This window comes from Mchenga conophoros, linkage group LG16 (genome assembly GCF_057382185.1).
Source record: "Mchenga conophoros isolate Kocher_MC1m ecotype Shallow Benthic linkage group LG16, M_conophoros_male_GT1.1, whole genome shotgun sequence".
Lineage (NCBI taxonomy): Eukaryota > Metazoa > Chordata > Actinopteri > Cichliformes > Cichlidae > Mchenga > Mchenga conophoros.
This window is the reverse complement of record NC_140541.1, coordinates 6,713,097-6,731,961: the sequence shown is the minus strand read 5'-3', so window position 1 is coordinate 6,731,961 and position 18,865 is coordinate 6,713,097. Positions and strand designations below refer to the sequence as shown.

General features: G+C 41.1%; 1 protein-coding gene and 1 long non-coding RNA gene across 2 annotated transcripts in view; one reads left to right on the top strand and one right to left on the bottom strand.

Moving 5' to 3' along the window:
• Positions 1-1,399: 1,399 nt before the first annotated feature.
• LOC146556174 (uncharacterized) lies at positions 1,400-1,787 on the bottom strand. The gene is made up of 2 exons (XR_014888901.1): positions 1,718-1,787; positions 1,400-1,608 (listed from the first exon to the last, which is right to left on the bottom strand). It is a non-coding gene; the product is annotated as an uncharacterized LOC146556174 (long non-coding RNA).
• A 298-nt stretch (positions 1,788-2,085) lies between these two features.
• klf7b (Kruppel like factor 7b) overlaps positions 2,086-18,865 on the top strand; it is a 70,688-nt gene continuing 53,908 nt past the window's right edge. Inside the window, exon 1 of the mRNA XM_085248805.1 lies at positions 2,086-2,590. Coding sequence (XP_085104931.1) covers positions 2,489-2,590 — 102 coding nt within the window. The 5' untranslated portion in view covers positions 2,086-2,488. The remainder of the gene's footprint in view (positions 2,591-18,865) is intronic.

Sequence of the window (18,865 nt, the reverse complement as noted above, 5' to 3'; positions counted from 1 at the left end):
GGGATTTTGATTTTGCACTATTCTGTCCTACCACAACTTAGATGAACACGTTCAAGTAATTTTGCATGATGTTCTTGTTTCAGCACACTGCCTGTCAGTTTCAGATCATTCATGACTCCTTCTTTATCATAGCCAATCTTTCCATCCATGTGTCAAATTTCTGAACTTTAGTGACCTCAGCGTTATTTATTAAGGCTGATTATCAATCTGTCACATTTACATGCAGTCAGGGGGGCAAGGGGGGGCAAAAGGGGAGCGGGGGGGGGGGGGGGGCAACTGCCCCTCCAGTAAAGCCCCCTCTTTACAAGTTAAAATACTTGTGAAAACGAATTGTTTATTTGTTATAAAAGTGTTTTTGTGGATATTTTATTTTGCCTCCATTTACATATGGAGAGATTTTTACATACTTCTCTGAAGTGGTATATGCCACCCTCCCTAGACATCTTGGCCCTCCTTTGCACCAAATTTTCTAGATCCACCACTGCCAGCAGTTACTCTCATTTGTCACAGTAGCTAGAGAAGAAGGAAAGTGGGAGAGAAGCAGAGGAACTGACGGGAGGTAAGTGATGGAAAAACAAAGAAAGAAATTAAGCAGAGAAGAGAGGAAGGATGTGACAAAAGATCCAATCATCCTGTGAGAAAAACTGCCCACAGAGGTTTTATAAAACGGTGCTCCCCATCAAACACTTTCAGAGCGTGGAAATTATTTCTGCCATCTGATCCTTTAAAAGCCTATAACAAGTCAAGCGGATCCCGTCTGTCGGATCCTGAAGCCTGAAGACAGACAGTTACTTCAGTTTTCAATAGTAATAATAAAAAAAAAGTTAGTCGTATCAAATAGATCACAATGAACATTAGACACAGAAACAGTAAAAAGCTATTTATATTTGATTATGTTTTTTTTTCTCTCTAAGCCCTAATATTAACAAAATGATGCTTTCAGAGCCTTCACGGCTCATTTTTATGAATATTACGTTTATTTTAAATAAGTCTCTATTTTATTTATCAAATTTGGTTTGATTTCTCTAAATCTATCTCCACAGGGTACTGCTTGCTCCAGCATATTGTTTCAGAAGTTATTTACACATAATTTGCACTATTCAGACCCAACTAGAACAATTTGGTGGAGGAGTGGCCTCAGGTTCACCTGAAGCCAATCAGAATACTGCATACTGAATAATATTTAAAGCAAGCAATGGCTGCAGCTGGGTGAAGAGGTTTGCATAATGGTTTTATGGAGTCTCATCCAGTCTTATGTTCAGGACCTGATGTTGCACAGGTGAGACTTATAGAGGAGGTATGGATGCACCACGTGCTTCAAAAGCTGCATATTCTCCTGTAATCACTCAATCAAGAAAATATCTTAGGAAGGGAAACTGAACTGTAGAGTGCAGGCAAATTTATTTTTGAAGAAGTGGGTGTTAAACTGTGAAGGTTATATTTATTGTGTGAAAAAAAGTGTAAAATGTAGCTTTATTTTAACTAAAAAAACAACAACATGTAAACTGATCAGGTGGGTGGATGGCGCTGAGCTCTCCCCTCTGCATCAGTGCTCTCTGTGTAGACGTCGCCACGTGAAAACCACATGGAAGCTTCTCTGCGGTGAAGCTGTAACACCACCAAAGAAAAGAACAAACACACACACTTTTATTTTCACACCTCATCCCATTGCTCATGCTACTTCCACTTCTTTCTACAGTTTCATAGGGCGGCTTACATTATTTTGTCACTGTTTCCTCGCAGCGGCGGTGGCTTCTCTCGTTTCTCTCCTCGCTGCTTGTGCAGTCTGTAATAACTGAGAGTGGAATGCTGGCGCTTTTATATAGGCCTCTAAAAATAACTCACCCCTCACTTCCATCTACAGCCGGAATGACAGCCCGCTCCAGCCAATAGCGACTCTGAATCCCCTGAACGCTCCGCCCCTCTCACTCTTTCTCCTCGCCTCCTTAATTGGACGCCAGTGACATCATCAACCCTATTTACCTTATAAGGTCACGCATGAAATTGACTGACAGGTGGCTCCTCCTCTGCTCCCCTCCCCTCTCGCACCGGTCGCTTGGAATTGCAGCGGGGTCCAGTCTGCTGCTGGAGGAGCAAACCTGGCAACCTGGCAGCTTGTACTGAGACCGATTGGCAATCTGGCAATGCGGAAATAGATCTGGCACCCCCCAAGCCAGGACTGAGGAGAGAGGCGTGACAGAGCGAGCGGAGAGGAGACGGGATAGCACTGACAGAGATCAAATTATCAACTCTTCTTTCCCTCTCAGCTTTTTGTTTTTCTTTTTTTCATCAAAGTGTTCAGGTGCGCTCATCCGCACCAGATTTGGGCTTTTTTTTACATTTTTGTTTTGTTTTTGGGGGTTTTTGTTTTCTAAAATTTGTTTCTTTAATCTGTCAAGTGTGAGGAGAAGAACGAAGAAGTGCGTTTCTATCGTTTGGATTCTGGACTTCTTTACTGACTTCTTCTTTTTTTTCTTTTTTTTCGAGCATGGATGTGTTGGCGAATTACAGTATTTTCCAGGAACTCCAACTCGTCCACGACACTGGTTATTTCTCTGCGATGCCTTCCCTGGAGGAGAACTGGCAGCAGGTCAGAGACGATGCGTTTTTCTCGTCTTTTCCGGGAAACTGACGGGCTTAGAAACTGGGATGCGTGCGCTGGGTTGCTGTTTTCCGCGTGTGCCTGTAGTGTTTTGCACCAGCGGAGCGCTCATGAGCGCCAGCGAAAGCCCCGTGTAGTTGCGTCTTTTTTTTCTCTGCCCACATGGAGCACGGCGAGGTTCGCTGACAGGAGAAAACACGCACACGCATGGAAAACAGGCGCGGGTGGGGGGAATAAGCACGGAGCTTTACGCACTAATAGCTAAACAGTATCCCCCCAAAAATGCGTAAAAACCCTCTAGTCATACCAATGATCCCTTTCATTCCCTTTAACCACACTTTCGGCTTCATTAAAGCATCTTATTAACCATTTAAAAGCAGAAGCATGACGCTATCGCTCCGTGAAATCCACCGCTATGATTTTGAACTTAAATGGCTTAAATGTGAGAAACATGTGGCCACATCCAGGGTATGCATAGTGCCAACGTTTGAATGCTGTGGATGAAACTCTGAAAGTGAAAAATGCCGCTTCCGTCTAATTTTGCTTGTAGTTTTGGTGATGATAGTTTTTTTCCACGAGGCAGAGAGAAAGGGATCGGCGTTCAGTTTGTCAGATGAAAAGCAGATGAGGATGCTTTTAAAGTTACTCCAGTGTTGTTTTTAACGCTAGACTGAAAAGTCTGAGCGCTCTTATGTAGTTTTAAAATTAACCTTTTTTTGGTAACTTTACTGGGAAACCTTGATTGATCTGCGCTGTTGTAGACTGTGTAGAATGTAACTGACAGGGTCAGACGCGAAGTGAAGGTGAAAGTGAAATTTGTGTCTTTGCAGTCTGAGCCCATGATGGAACATTTAAGTGTCTGAATCCGAGAGCGTGATGCCGATGCTGATGTGATCGATAGATCAGATATGTTTGGACTAACACGCACACACACACACACTGGAGGAGAGAGAGGGGAGCTGTGGAAAATGGACACATGCTTAATAGCAAGTGACTTGATCTTAAATAATATATCCACATCTGCCACTGTTTGTTTGCAGATAATCCTGTTGAATTATACATTAAGCACGTCACCCTCTATAGAACATACAGTGGACCCTTCATGCGAGCCCGCAGACTATTTTATAACATTTTTATTCAAATGTAAAATCTTCATTTTAATGGCATGAATCAGATAAAGCGCGATTTTCTCTGTACGTACAGCCACGCGAGTTTTGTGGTCTGTGGGTCCAGATGTACCACATCTTTCATTTTTTCTGTTTCACACACAGAGGCGATGTTTAAAAGGCTAAGCAACACAATATATCGTATGGGTCATGTTTTATGATTTGCTAACCAATCACAGGGTGATATTTTCACTTAAGTTTTCCCTGCTTGAACTTGAGAAATGGAAATATCTGTTAATTGGAATCCGCCTTACAGCCTCTTGTAAGTGTGTGGGTGCCTTTATATGAAATCTAATGTTCAGTAAATCAGTCCATCAAAAATCCCCCAGTGGACCCCTGCATGGCACAGTCCACTCCGACAATGCTGGATTGCTCTGTTTCATGTATTTGAGTAGTAGAACCATGATAATTCCCACGGTGCTGAATAAAGCCCAAACTGCGGTTCTCCTCTATGACTGTCTTACTGACACAAATTCACAATGTCTCATCCTATTTTTAGTGCAAACAGCACACACTTCCAGCCACAGTAACCTATTTTTTCTGTCTGTTATATGTTAATTGATTAAGAGTGTTGAGGAGGAAAACTAATTAGGACTAGTCTGGTGAGTTGGAGCAGTCTTTATTCCTGTTTGCTGTCCAGGACACCATGTCTTGGACACCTGAGTTATTGATTTTCTTGCAAATTTTTACTTGGAGATCTGGGGAAAAAATAAAAAATAAAGGTTAATACATACATAACACACACACACACACACACACACACACACACACACACACAGCTACTCCACAGCAACAAAAGCAATACCATCTAGGTAAATAAAATAGTTGCCACACAAAAAGAGCTGATGCTGCCCTCTGCTGAGCAGTTTTACCCCCCCCCCCCCCCCCCCCCTCACTGTACTTCACACTGGGGTAAAATTTGTACTGGTTGTTGTTCTTTGCCACTGAAGTGTATGTGGTGTCTTCATACCAAAAATCATAGTTACATGTTCGTTCTTGTGTTACAAACTGAGCATTCGAAAGTCCTTAACTGTACGTGCAAAGTAATGCACACAGTAATCAGGTTAATTAGGGTAATCAAGAGATTTTTTTAAAGCTTTTCCAAGACAGAAGCGCTAACTTGATGCTAAATGCAACAGAAATGTAGTCATTCATTACTTAGCTTACAAGACGTGTAGAAGACTCAAAGCCTTTCGTAGGTCAGCCACTTCATATCTACAGTATTACTGAGCCAGTCTAAAGCAGGCTCTTCTAATTAACTCGCTCCTGTTATGGCTAGTTAGCTTTGAGCAACTTCCTGCCAATCAGCAGGACTGGTTAGTAATAACATGTAAATTAATCAGTAGGTTTTCTTTCTTTTTTTTGCAGTGATTGTTCCAAACATGCTTAGCCTAGCCTATCACCAATACTTAAGGCAAAGTTGCCTTCCAAGTTATCAAAGTTATAACATGTACTTTTAAATACTGAAGTCTCTTGTAGTTAATGAGCAAATAGCAAGCTACATAGCATAGGGCTACTTTTTGACGTACAAAGCAGTTGCTGTAGTTTTCTTAGTAGGGACATTTTAAATGAAAAGAAGGCTAACTTCAAGCTTTTCTTTGGGTGGAAGCTAGCAGTTTTCACCTGCTCACAGTGTTGGTGCTAAGCTATGCTAGCAACCTCCCTGACCTCTCTCTACACAGAACACACAGAAACAATTGCAAATACTATTTTATGCCTCCAGGTAAGACATTCAAACAGCATCCAAAATATTAAGAATTTATTTACTTACCCTGCGACTGTTTAGCCGTACAAACTCCCCAAGACAAGAACTAACAGACTTAAAAACTCCTTTGTCCCACACGCCATCAAACTGTTTAACTCCTCTCTGGAGGGGAGAGGGAGGGGAAACAGGAGGACAAAGGAGGGGGGAACAACTAAGCTGTAGTGCCTCTTCACCTCACTGTACAACACCTTGTGCAATACTTTTTGTAAATAGTCAACAGTGCAATAGACTCAATACTTGAAATGTGCAATTCACTTGTATTTTTATTTTTTATTCCTATTTATTCTATTTATCCCCTTTGTATATTTTATTTATATTTGTCTCTGTATTTATATATGTGTGTGTGTGTGTGTATATATATATATATATATATATATATATATATATATATATATATATATATATATATATATAACAATTCTGTAACTGTAACTTCGGTCGTTGCTGTGCTTTTTGGAAGTCGAATTTCCCAGAGGAACCCACCCGAGGGATTAATAAAGTTCTATCTTATCGCTTATCTTATCTTAAACAGCTGAATGTGAGAGTTCATTTACATCAGAGGGAGCGTTTTTGATTGAAAACTCAGTTTTCATTGTGGAAAGTGCTGGGTGATTATGGATGGAAGGCCAAAGCTTTGAAAGAGGGAGGAAAAAAAATGTAAATGTGTTTTTGTCGAATTTATCTGCACAAGTGGCGACGCAGAGGGGAGAAAGACAAACATACACACACATAAACCAGGCACACCCACGTTTTTTTTTCCTACTCTTGTTCCTTCTGTCTTCTTCTATCCCCTTATTCACTCCATCACACACACACACACACACACACACTCACACACACACACGCTTGGCTGGCATGCACTAATGGAAAGCTGTGGTCTGGCAGGACTCATCCCGCCACTTTCGACAGTAATTGGCCGTTTGCTGTCAGATGGACGGAACAACACACACGCACAGACACACACTCAGGCAAACAACACACACAAGGAAGCAGATTTGTGGATGTCATTTATCTTTCCTGACTGTCCCTGTTCCTGGTCTTTGTTTCCTCATACAGGCCTCTTTTATCAGGCTCTTTGCATCATGGCTAAACATGTGGAAAACACACTCTCGCTCTCTCTCTCCTGCCTATCCGCCTTAGTGCCTCTGACAGTATTGAGCCCATGGTCTGTGTGTAATTGCTGCATCTTTGCAGGTTTGGGATGATGTGATGGGCTTTGGGGATTTGTGAGTGTGTGCCGAGTGGCTCAAGGATCAAATAGCAAATGCAGGCTCCCCAATTAGATGTAATCCATTTATTTCAAAGCAAGGCTACTCCAAAATCTGATGAATGAGGGGGAAAATGGACACAGTGAGAAAAGAGGGACGACGAAACTGAACCCTGGAGCAGACGTTTAGGTTTCATGTGGTTGCTGTAAATCTGCGTTTACAGTCTAATACGCTATGTCGACAATCTTTGCAGGTGTTGAGCCTATTCCAACGCCCAACGGTGCTTTTAACTGGCCGACTCGCACGGTCTCTTTCTCATCTCATCCCTTAGTTTACATGCTCTGTGTGGCCATAATTCCTTTCAGGCTGATTGATTTATTTGCTGTGGTACCATTACAGCACTATGCTGGCCCAGCAAGCTCAGTGTCACTGAGATACAGTGTCTCCATTAGGCCAGCCTACAACCCTGTATCCTTTTCAGGAATGCTGTCTGCCAGTGTTGTGCCTATGTGTGTGTAGATTTAACCATGAAACAGCTCTGGCCAATCAGTCGGTGCCTTTTCAGAATGAATCCTCAGAAATCTAATCTTTCATATTGCTTGCCTTAATATGAAATAATAAAATTCAGAAGCAGAGATTCAAATCATAAAATGTATTAGCACTACTCGTGAACATCAAAACTCACGCCAGTAATAATTGACCGACTCGGCTCAAAAACTTGTCTTTCTCCTCATCTTCTTGGTAACCTGTTAATCTACTGCATGGACCATTACATGAACCCCTTTTTCTGTCTATGTCTCTTTCTCACTCCCATTTTTGTCTCTCTGTGTCTGCCCGTGGCTTGGGGCAGGCCCGGGGAAGTTTGACAAGATAATGAATTGCCATGCATGCTGCAGTTTTTCACATTTCACAGCCCAGTAACTCTGTATGTGGCGGTGGAGGAAAGAATGGAGGGGACGGAGGGGCAGCGAGACACGGAGTGAGAGGAAAGGATGAGAGAGACACCAGAAGACAGATAAAGTGAATAAAGGCAGATGAAAGTTAGTCAGAGAGAAGAGAAGATGTTTGTCCATCGCCTTTCTGCTCTCATCTTCTTTTTGCCCGTGTCATTTCCTGGCATGTGTTAATGCAGACACACTCACACACACACACACACACACACACACACACACACACACACACACACACACACACACACACACACAGTTATGTAATTGTATGTGGAACACAGCTGCTTCCTCATGGTCGCAAAAAGAAGATGGGTGAGGAAAAAAAACAAAGGAATGAAGAGAAAAAGAAAGAGACAGCAGAACAGAGAAATGTAGCCGTGGCTTGTGTAATGCCTGATTCAAATGTCGGAAAATCAACTTTTTAAACAAAGCCACTTAAAACTGAATTGATAAGTTCTATTCAATTCAGTTTTATTTATAAAGCGACAAATGACAAGAACAGTCACCGCAAGATGCTTTATATTGTAAGATAAAGACTTTAGAATAATACAGATACATTGATGAGCCCCTATGAGTAAGCACTTGGTGACAGTGGGAAGGAAGAACTCCCGTTTAACAGGAAGAAGCCTCTAGCACAGGTTCAGGAAGAGACAGTCATCTCTAATAACCGGCTGGGGGAGTTAGAGGAGGGAGACACACTGGAAGAGTGCCAGAGATGAAGAATAAAAATTGTGATGTCTTGGTTTCAGCTTTTAATGCATAATATTAGTTAATGTTCTTTTATCCTTACAGTTCATCCCTTTCAGTTCTTTTTCTCTTTTTAGGCTATGCTTACTTATTAACACATCTTAACCGGACAGTGTTTTGCTGTTCATACAGCATCCATCCTTTAGTCTAGAGGGAAACAGATCAGACATTATGATCACGTGCCTAACATTGTGTTAGTCCCCCTTTTTGCTGCCAAAACACCTCAGACTCTGTAAGGCATGGACTCCACTAGACCAGTGAAGGTGTGCTGTGGTACACCAAAATGTTAGCAACAGATTCTTTAAGTCCTGTAATTTGTGAGGTGGAGGCTTCGTGAATCGGACTAGTTTGTCCAGCACATCCCACAGATGCTCGATTGGACTGAAATCTTGAAATTGCCAATTGAATGCCAAGTCAACACCTCAAAGTCATTCCTAAAACATTTCTGCTTTGTGGCAAGGTGCATTATCCAGGTACATTATAATTAGCTTTCAACAGTAGTCTTCATGGAATGAAAGGGGTACATGTAGGGCTGTGCGATATGACCAAAATCTCATATCCCAATATAAGAATTCTATCGTCCCGATAACGATATAAATCACAAAAATGTAACATTTTCTGTAAATTCTGTGAATCTTGGGCAGCTCGGAAGTGTTTCCAGCTGGGCGTCGTGTAGCTGGAGTCGAGTGTTTTAACCGATGCATGAAACGATACATTTTTAGACATAAGTTGTAACGGCCGCCGTTTTCTTTGTGAGTATTTATTACACGGCGTGCTGCGGGGAAAAGCCTGTTCTAACGTTTGAGTCTAAGGTCTATTTTTTAGCACCTGGCGGCTCTTTTTTACTTCTCATCCGTAAAAAATCTGGTCTTTCACGTGATTCAGTTTATTTTGAAAAGTCTCAACAGGATCTTGAGCTTTATTGTGAAAGGTTTATGTGGAACATAAACAAGCGGACACGCGATGGTTTTACCGTCGTTGTTGCTAACCACAACGCATAAAAACAGGCGCTTGTCTGTTAGTAGTGTGGTTATATAAAATATAAGAGAAAGAGAGAACTTTAAGAAATGAATATAGCCACTACAGTGACCATCAAAACCATGAAAAAATATTGCCGTAAACAGTTTATTTTGCGACACCACGAAACAAATGATAGCATAAAATGAAATGATAGACGTTTTTATATCGTCATCCGATATATATTGTTATATCGAACAGCCCTAGGTACATGGTCTGCAGAAATGCTTAGGTAGGTGGTACATATCAAAGTAACACCCACATGGATGGCAGGACCCAAGGGTTCCCAGCAGAATATTGCCCAAAGTATCACACTGCCTCTGCCTGCTTGCCTTCTTTCTATACTGTGTCCTGGTCCCAGGAAAGAAACACACTTGCTCTCGGCTTTCCATATGATGCAAAAGAAAACATGATTCATCAGATCACGCCGCCTTCTTTCATTGCTCCGTGGTCCAGTGTTGATGCTCAAGTGCCCAATGTTGGTGTTTTCAGTGGCCAGCTTGGGCATCATGACTGGTCTGTGACTATTCAACCCCATAAGCAACAAACTGTGATCCACTGTGTATTCTGATGCCTTTCTGTCAGAACCAGCATCACCTTTTTCGACAGCTTGAGCTACAGTAGCTCATCTATTGAATCGGTCGGTACAGCCTTCACTCCTCACGTGCACCAGTGAGCCTTGTGTCACCAGTAGGTCCAGGTGTACACTCTTCCAGTTCCAGTAGACCCGACCAGAATTCTTCTGTGATGGAAGATTGTGTTACTGGAAATTAAACCAAAAGCAGCTGTGTTTTCCACGATATATAAAACGCGATCGCTCCAGCTGAATTGTGTTAGTGCTTCTGTCAATTTTCATACATCTCTTACACTTCTTTTTTTGACACCTTTGCTGATATTGTAGCTGTCAGAAATATTTCACATCTGCAGCTACAACTTTTAGAAGCACCAGACTTCATCGTGTTAATGCGAGTGTTTCCATTCCTAACTGAAACTTGCCATGCTTAGACTGATTGGCAGAAGCCCTGTTTGTCTTCGTTTTTCATCCTGGCGATAGTCTAGGCTGACCTACTATTAGCCCTCTGCATGCTGGGTTGGACTACCCGGGAACTTTATGGTACAGCGGCTGTGTCTGTTTGCGTAGGTATTTGCCTATGCAGAAGAGTTGCTTGCAGTCCTCCAAAAAACCTACAGTGCGTAGCTCGGCATAGATGATGCTGTGCGTTTGGGTGAAGTGCTGATTGGGTGAAAAAGTGACACTTTTCAATGATTAAAATGAACCCCACTATGAAATTCTGACATATTCACAATTAGGAAGTAGTTGCAGATATTACAATCCAGTGACCGGCACAAATCAGAGAAGCATTTAAGGCTGTAACAGTAAACAGAGGCATTGAGACACAAGCACGCTGCTCCACTTCTTACAGTGTGGAAGCTGGTGCCAATTCTGCCTTCAATATGAGCCGCTCTAATCACTGCATTCATTCACTTTCTTTTTTATCGTGCTCCAAACACACACAGTTATTGTCTTTTCCTCATAATTTGAAATCACTCGAGTCAAACGCACACACACACACACACATAGGCACTTGCCCGGGAACCCATAATTCAGTAAGTGAATAAGGCATTCAGTCTACGGTGGCAGAGATTAGATAAGAAAGTGAGCAGTCAGACTGCCGCGGCAGGAAAGCAGAACAAATGAACTGCACTCGTGATGGAGAGAGCTTATACTGTGAAAGCCATAGCCCTGATCTTTCAAGATGAGTGGTTTTCTATGGAGGGCAACTCTCCAGCAGTATTCACCATGGAGCGCGATTACTACAGTTTACAAGGAGATTTACCCATTCATATCTTCATGCTTCAAGCACACAGTGGGAATGTGCTATTGTGTAGTGAATCATCCTATTATATGTCATGTGTTGCATATATATCGATTTCCCACTTGCTTTTTTGTGGTATTTTAGGATCGGTTCTTGTCTGCCGCACTACCTGCCTTCAGATCTGAAGAGCTATCGGTTTCGTGTGGCTCTGGTGGAGAGAGCACTGGAAGCAGTGGGAGAATGGGTGCTAAGATGCTACAAAACGCTCTGCAGCACTGAAGGTGCTAAGCCTGGGAACAGCCTGTGATTTATAACCATTTAAATTCTATATAATTGTGTTCTGTAGGACATCAGAACTAAAAAGAAACAAAAAAAAAAACCAGAAGCTGTTTATTTAAATAGACCCCATCGAAATAACTGATGATGTTGTGTCTGGTTCCCATTGCCTTCTTTTAATTATAGCTTGATTTGACACCTGAAAAGTTTATGACTCCATCCTCAGTAACTGACAGCGCTGTTATCTTTCAATAAGCAGATTTTTACATTAGAAAAATATGTCAGTTTAATTGCAAAGCAGCTCTTTCTGTCAGATGTTTAAATGGATTACAGGATACAGTGTATCGCAATAATTACAGTAAGCAGGTCTGTTTTTTTTTAGCTTCTCTCCTTTTAGAATGGAGTTTGTAGATAAATGCACTTGTATTCGGGACGTTATTGGAAAATAAAAAAACCCAGGCGTGTCTGATTTTATCCGCTTTTCTTAAGAGAAGTCCTCGTGGTGATCACAGGCTGAGCTCGGGTGAGACGCACTGTCATACGCACACACACACAGACACACACACACACACACACACACAGGTGTGTTGTATTGTGTATGTGTTTGTGTCTCCACATCCTGCTGAGCTAGTGTTTGCAGACCAATTGGCTCAGGGATAAAGACTTGTGACCTGGCATCCATCCAGGCCTCTTATTCTCTACTCAGCCATCTCTCTTTCTCTCTCTCTGCCCACCTCCCTCCTTTACTGCTCCCCCCGTTGTCTTCCAGACGCCTCTTTGTTTATGCACATTTTGAATTTGCACATTTAAAATGGAAGTGCGATGCTAGGAATTCGAGGAAATGCCTCACTTGCCTCGCTGGACCGAGGTGGAAAAGTTGATCAAGTTGTTATATAAAGGCAGACAGAAACCTATTTTTCCAAATAAACAATGACACTGTAGGGCCGGCTTCCTCTTCCCCCTTTGTTCTTCTGGGTTTTTTTTCTCATTTATTACTACAAAAGTGGAACATTGGTAGAAATCCCAAAAAGGGCAGCTAACAAAAACATGCCGTGTTTGGCCAGAAACATCTTTCGTGCACTGAAAGCAGCAGCACTGAAATGTCATGATGTTCCAGAAGTGCTGCTGCAGCTCTTTTATAATGTGATTTTCTGGGAGTCTCCCTTTTATTTTAGCCAATAAATGCACAAAATGTAAAATTTTACTTTTAACTGGATGGCACTATTTTCCAGATTTGTTAAGCTTTGCAAGCTTTTCATTTCTTTTTAGTTTCTAGCCTTTAGTTTGTACTTAACCATCAGCCACCTGGGTGCTCACATGCAGTGAGTGTGCGTTTGTGTTTGGGCAATGACATCATTCGTAGTGTGCAGAGGATGTTGACAGTGGCTGAGGAAATGAGTGTATGTGTGTGCTAGCTTGCCAAGGCCAACAGCTGGCAGTACACCATCCAGGAAGGACTTACACATGCATGCATCGCCATTGATTTCACAAAGATTTCATATAATAGAGTGAAGACCAAACTATGGCTTTTAAATGTGCCAGTAGATTTTTTATTAAATTGTAACTCAGTCTGTTAGTTAAAAAAAACCTAACAATTCATGAAGTTATGCAAGAAAAGAATTCTCACTTTGGGCCCAAAATGTTCCAAATGTTGGGCAACGATAAGAAAATGAAATATCGCGATAGAATATGGGTAAAACGCGCATGCGCAGTGCCTTTGTTTTTATACGCACATGGCGGAAAAAGCATGACGACGATGGAGAATAAGAAGGGCAAAAGCGGATCGTTGAATGAAACAGATGAACCAGAACTGGTTTGTAAAAATGCTGCAACTTCAGTGGTGTGGAACTGGTTTAGCTTTCGTCTGTCAAATACACAACAAAGCACATTTTTGGTAGAGCGTGCTAGCGGGCCGTCGTTATTACCGTGTTGTTTGGAAAATACGGCACACTTAAAATCAATCCTTTGATTTTTCTGAAAGTCGACAGAGCCCCTTATAATCCCGTGTGCCTTATGTATGAATTCTGGTTGTGTTTACTGACCTCGAAACGAGTTTATGTACACGGCGCTCAGCAATCTGTCAAATGTTTTAGTACGACTTTGCTAAGCTATGAAACCGCACCGCTTGATGGATTGTCGGAGCATTACGGCTATCGTAGGCAGGAGCCTCGCGGAGTGATACGTACTGTGCTTCAACATAATATTACCGTATTGTGTGTGTATAACCTCTTTTTAAGTTTTGTGGATATTATACATGGTTATGCTGAGGATATGTCGGCCAGTTTCCACTGGAAATGCCTTTTGGTTAAACTGTCAGCAAGGAATTTGCATTTGCACTGTTAATTTTTATATAACTTTAATGCACATAAAAAACAGCTGCTTGTTTAAGTGAAAATACATTGATGGTTTTTTTTTATTTCACTAATAAAGTTGTGGAGTTGTAAAGTATTTTGTCTAGTGTCAACTATATCGTCAGTTATATCGTTATCGCAAATTTTCAAATGTATATCGTGATAAATATTTTTGGTCACATCGCCCTGCTCTAGATGAGACCAGCAACACTTGTCTGAACCATTGATACACGACAGGATGGATCCATTATTTCAAGGCTCGTCAGGTTTTGTCCAGTTTTTGTTTTTAAGTTTTTAAGAATCGTAACCTCAGTTTCTTGTTCTTAGCTAACAGGAGTGGCACCTGGTGTGGTCTTTTGCTGCTATAGTCCATCTTCTTCAAAGTTTGACATGTTAAGTGTTGCTTGTAACAAGTTGCTATTTGAGTCGCTGTTGCCTTCCAAGCAGCTCGAAGAACTCTGGCATTGACAAGACGTTTTTACGCACTCTCAGTTACTCAAAAGATCATCAAAGATGGCCATTTGGCTCCAGCTTTGAGTATGTGTACTCCAGCAAGTTGAATTGTTTTATCTGACACTGAGGCATGAAACAGCTGGAACAATGGAGGAGCAATAACAGCAGAAGAAGAAGAAAGAAGAGTGTGCAGTCTTTTTATTTTACACAGAGACCACGAATTGCTGTTATTCCTATTGATTTTACTTCACTTCTCTGCACACCCCAAATCCCACCTACACCGGTGCATTGGTCTGACTACACATCAGTGTCTACTTATGGACCATATCAACACTTGTTTGCTTCTTTTCACAAGTGGACGGCTGCGATCCATGGCCATTTACACATTTGTCAGTCACGTGTCTTTAAGGTACCCAGCTGACCACTTATGTTCAAGGTCAAAGGGCACCATCCTCAGTTACTGTATGTGTCATATGTGTCATCAGTCAAGCTCTGAGACAGACTAGCAAAAAACTAAAAGTTTGAGAATAATGTACATGTGCAGGTTCATCCAGCTGTTGACATTTGAAGGAAAGTCCTTTGCAACAACCACCTTCGTTAAAGACAGATTATTCCCGACATCTTCTTGTTTGGGTTTCACCAGAACACATTAGAGTTCATCACATATCTCTTGAGTGATTGTGATAAACAACCATCCAACATTTGTTTGCTCCATATGAGGGTGGCTGGCAAAAATCACTAAAATAGTATATATGAATAGTAGAGCTGGGCGATATGAGATTTTTTCATATCACGATATGTTTTTTTCATTTCAGGCGATAACGATATCTATCACGATATAAGCCAAATAACTATATTTGTAAGATTTAAATGTGCCGTTGCTCACAAGTAAAATGTGAAATAATCAGCAGCTTGTTTTTATTTAAATATTTATTTCCCATAATAAGTTCAACAGGGTAGATGTACTTAAGGAACATGAGACTTTTTCAGATAAATAAAGGCAAATATTGCAAACTACACAAAAGGCAGCCGCTAAAGCGTTTAAGTTTCAAAATAGAACAAACGAAACAGACTAAATTGTCAATTCCACTTAGAAACAAAATATTAATTCTAAAAATAAATCTTAGTTTGTTTTACAGAAGAACAGACAAAACTGACTAACTTTTGTCAATATCAAATAAACTGAGAACTAAAAGGAAATTCTCAATCTCTCCTTGTTGTATAGCTGAGCTTTTCAAACAGTTTTAACAGTTACTTTAGTCTGACAAAAGCCGAATGACGAATTAGCGCTTCCAGTCAGAGACTGAGGCTACGTCCACACGTACACGGGTATTTTTGAAAATGGAGATTTTCCGTTTTCGTTTTAAAAAATAATCCCGTCCACACATAAAGGCAGAAATGAAGGAAAACGCTGCTATGAACATGCCAAAGCAGCAGGTGGCGCTAGATTCCTAACCGTGCAGAAATGTTGGCCAATCAGAAGTCTAGAAGCCTTGGTGGGAAAAAGTAAACAAAGCTGGGGCATAGAAGCAGAACCGAGTCGTATGTGTGGACGGACAGTAACTGTGTGTATATGTAAGCATTTAAACACTGCAGAGAGTAGAATTAACAGTAACAGTATTGTAGAAATTCATTTCACCGAAACAATAACGTGGCGCACAGTGTGACGCATGCACCAGTTTATTGTATTTCCAGACTTGCTTTCGGCACAATTTACAGTGCACGCTACTCTGTTTTTTGTCAGACTTGAAATAGCCGAAATACCTTCACACTACGGAACTTCTATGGCTCTTCCGTTCGACAATCTCTCCGGCATTGGAACCATCATCTGTTTTCTCTTCGGTCACGCTCGGTTGATTTTTCTAGTCGGCACACTCATTTCCTCCATTACCCGCTGGCTGCTTCCCAAACAAACACACTGCGGCTTGGCACTTGTGCTGTACGTAACAAGTCACGCGACGTGACGCTGCGGCTGTGATTGGTTCGGCTCTGCACTACTTAGTTTGGATTGGCTGACCTTTTTTTTTTTTTTAATTTTAAATTTTATTTTAAGAGGACAAGAGCGGCGAGGTCTATCGCGATAGCTTAATTTCTCTATCGAGTAAAAGTTATATCGCGATACATATCGTTATCGTTCTATCGCCCAGCTCTAATGAATAGCACATTTATAGCAGGGCAACCTTTAGTCCAGATTAACAACATATATTTGAACATAATCTGAATAGAACTGTGATTTTTTTTAAACTAAATATTGAATAATTAGCGAACCCCACTTAAACCCACTGTTACAATGTGTATGTATGAGGTTTTTATTAAGGATTTCAGGCCATAATAAAGCATACCAGCACAACTCTGTCTGTGTGTGTGTGTGTGTGTGTGTGTAGGTATGACTGAGATGTCTGTGTTGAGGCTGAGACAGAGTTGAAGTGGGGACGGATCGTGCTGGGGTCTCAGTGCGCCTTTATGCATGCATGATTGGTGTGTGAGTGAGTGCGCAGAGCGGGACAGTAAATGGGTCAGATGCAGTGAGGGGGATGACCTTGGGAATTTGTCTTGTTTTTCTTCACGACTGTACTCTTTGTCTTGGGTTAGGGTTGGGGGTGTGGTGGGAGGTGAGACAACTCAGAAACAATAGATGCACCAGAGTCACGCAAAGCTGACTGAACTGTTTCCACAAAGCTGGAAACATGTCGACTGCGTAGAGCTGTGTGTTGTAGCATTGAGATTTCCTTTAACTTTGAGTACAGTGAAGAAGAGACACAGACCATCGTTTCACAAACTGAAGATGGGGTTTCTCATGTTGCCAGCAGTCTTGTTGTGCTGAAGTAAATCTAAACCCGGTCTCGTTCTCCCTCTACCTGCTTTGACTTTAAATTACAGCTAAATAAAACAAAATAAAGAAAACTGTGAGTACATGATTTCGATTTAATTTTAAAACAGCCGTTTTGGCTTTTTTTATTTCACATTTGCATCTTCTCAAAAACTACTGAACATGAACAAAAATCCAGACTAATCCATGTAAAATGTGTGAGTCATTAAGTTGATCTACGTTTTATTGTTACCATGTAATCATGTTTTGAATGATAATGTTTCAGTTTGGGACTAAAATATAACTGACTGGTTCATTTAGCAAAGCTTAATCATAGACTATCATAGATTGCATATAAATGATGGGCAAAGACTCGGTGATGTCAGCCCATTTGTTTGTGAACTTTGTGTATTATCAACAAATGCAAGCATGCTTGAGTAACAAGGCACATCCATAGACTGAATGGATGCATTGTCTGATCTGCTAATTTGTGCTAACGTATAAATAATGCTAGAAGAGCAAAAAATTTAATATTTGCACATATAACTCAAATTAGCAGCTTGCTAGCAACCAAAGCAATCAAAAGGAGGGTTGCTTTTTCATGCACCACTCTAAACCTCCAACCAGTTTCATGCTAGTAACTGCTAGCACACTCCACACTGAAGTTACCAAGGTGTTACAGACCAGTCTCCACGTCTGTGTCTTTAAGGCCTAAATCTCCACATACCAACCAATGTCAATTCAGCAAATATCAAAAGTAAATCTATTCATAATAGTGTTCAAACAACACCATTTTCAGTGTTTGTTAAAAATAGCAGGCGTTGAATCGGACCAGCTGTGCTGCTTTAAGTGGACAAATACTTTGTTGTCTGTTGTCTGGTGAAACACTGCAATGCTTGCTATAAGGGGATATGTGGGTCGCCTGCTATTTTAATCCACAATGTTGCCAGGAATACCTGGGGGAATAGACAAGTGCTGCAGTGTGTGTGTGTGAGTACATGTGTACCCAATCCATATACGGTATACATGTGCATGTAGGGGGCCAAGGACAGAGGAGAGACAGGCAGTTTATGTCTGAGAAAAGGTGTGGAATTAGAGGAAAGTCTCTTCATTTCTTCATTTTTAAAATGTGTCAAATAAGTTTACAGATGTTTTGATGATGTGCGTACATACTGGGAGAGTACCAGTGGTAAGGTTTTGGAAAATGAGCTTATTTTCACTGTTTTATGTTAATATAAGCTTTTCAGTTTGGGGCTGTTGGTCTGATTAATCATCAAACACTGAAAGTTAAAAAATAAAAGCATACTTTTTCTTTGCTTTTTTGTATAGATCAGTTAATCAGTGAATATATTCATTAATCAATCAATCTTATTTTAAAAAACTGAGTCTCACCAGTGCAGACCAGTGTGGCAGTACTACAAGGAGTTAGAGAGAAAACAGCTTGGAGCCAAAATTATGACCCAAGATGGATTTCCGATTCATACATGACCTCTGTTTCCATCCAGATCAAAGGAAAATTAACTTTGATGCCAACTGAAGACATGATGTGTGTGAGTGGAAGTGGGGGAAAGAGGGAAGACATCTGAATTATTCAGGGATGAACTGCAGGACACAGGAAAGTGGAGAAACGGAGTGTTTCTCTTTTACCCCCAAGACTTTGTAATATAGAGAGGATTTTATCGGCCTGGTCTGTAAACCACACAC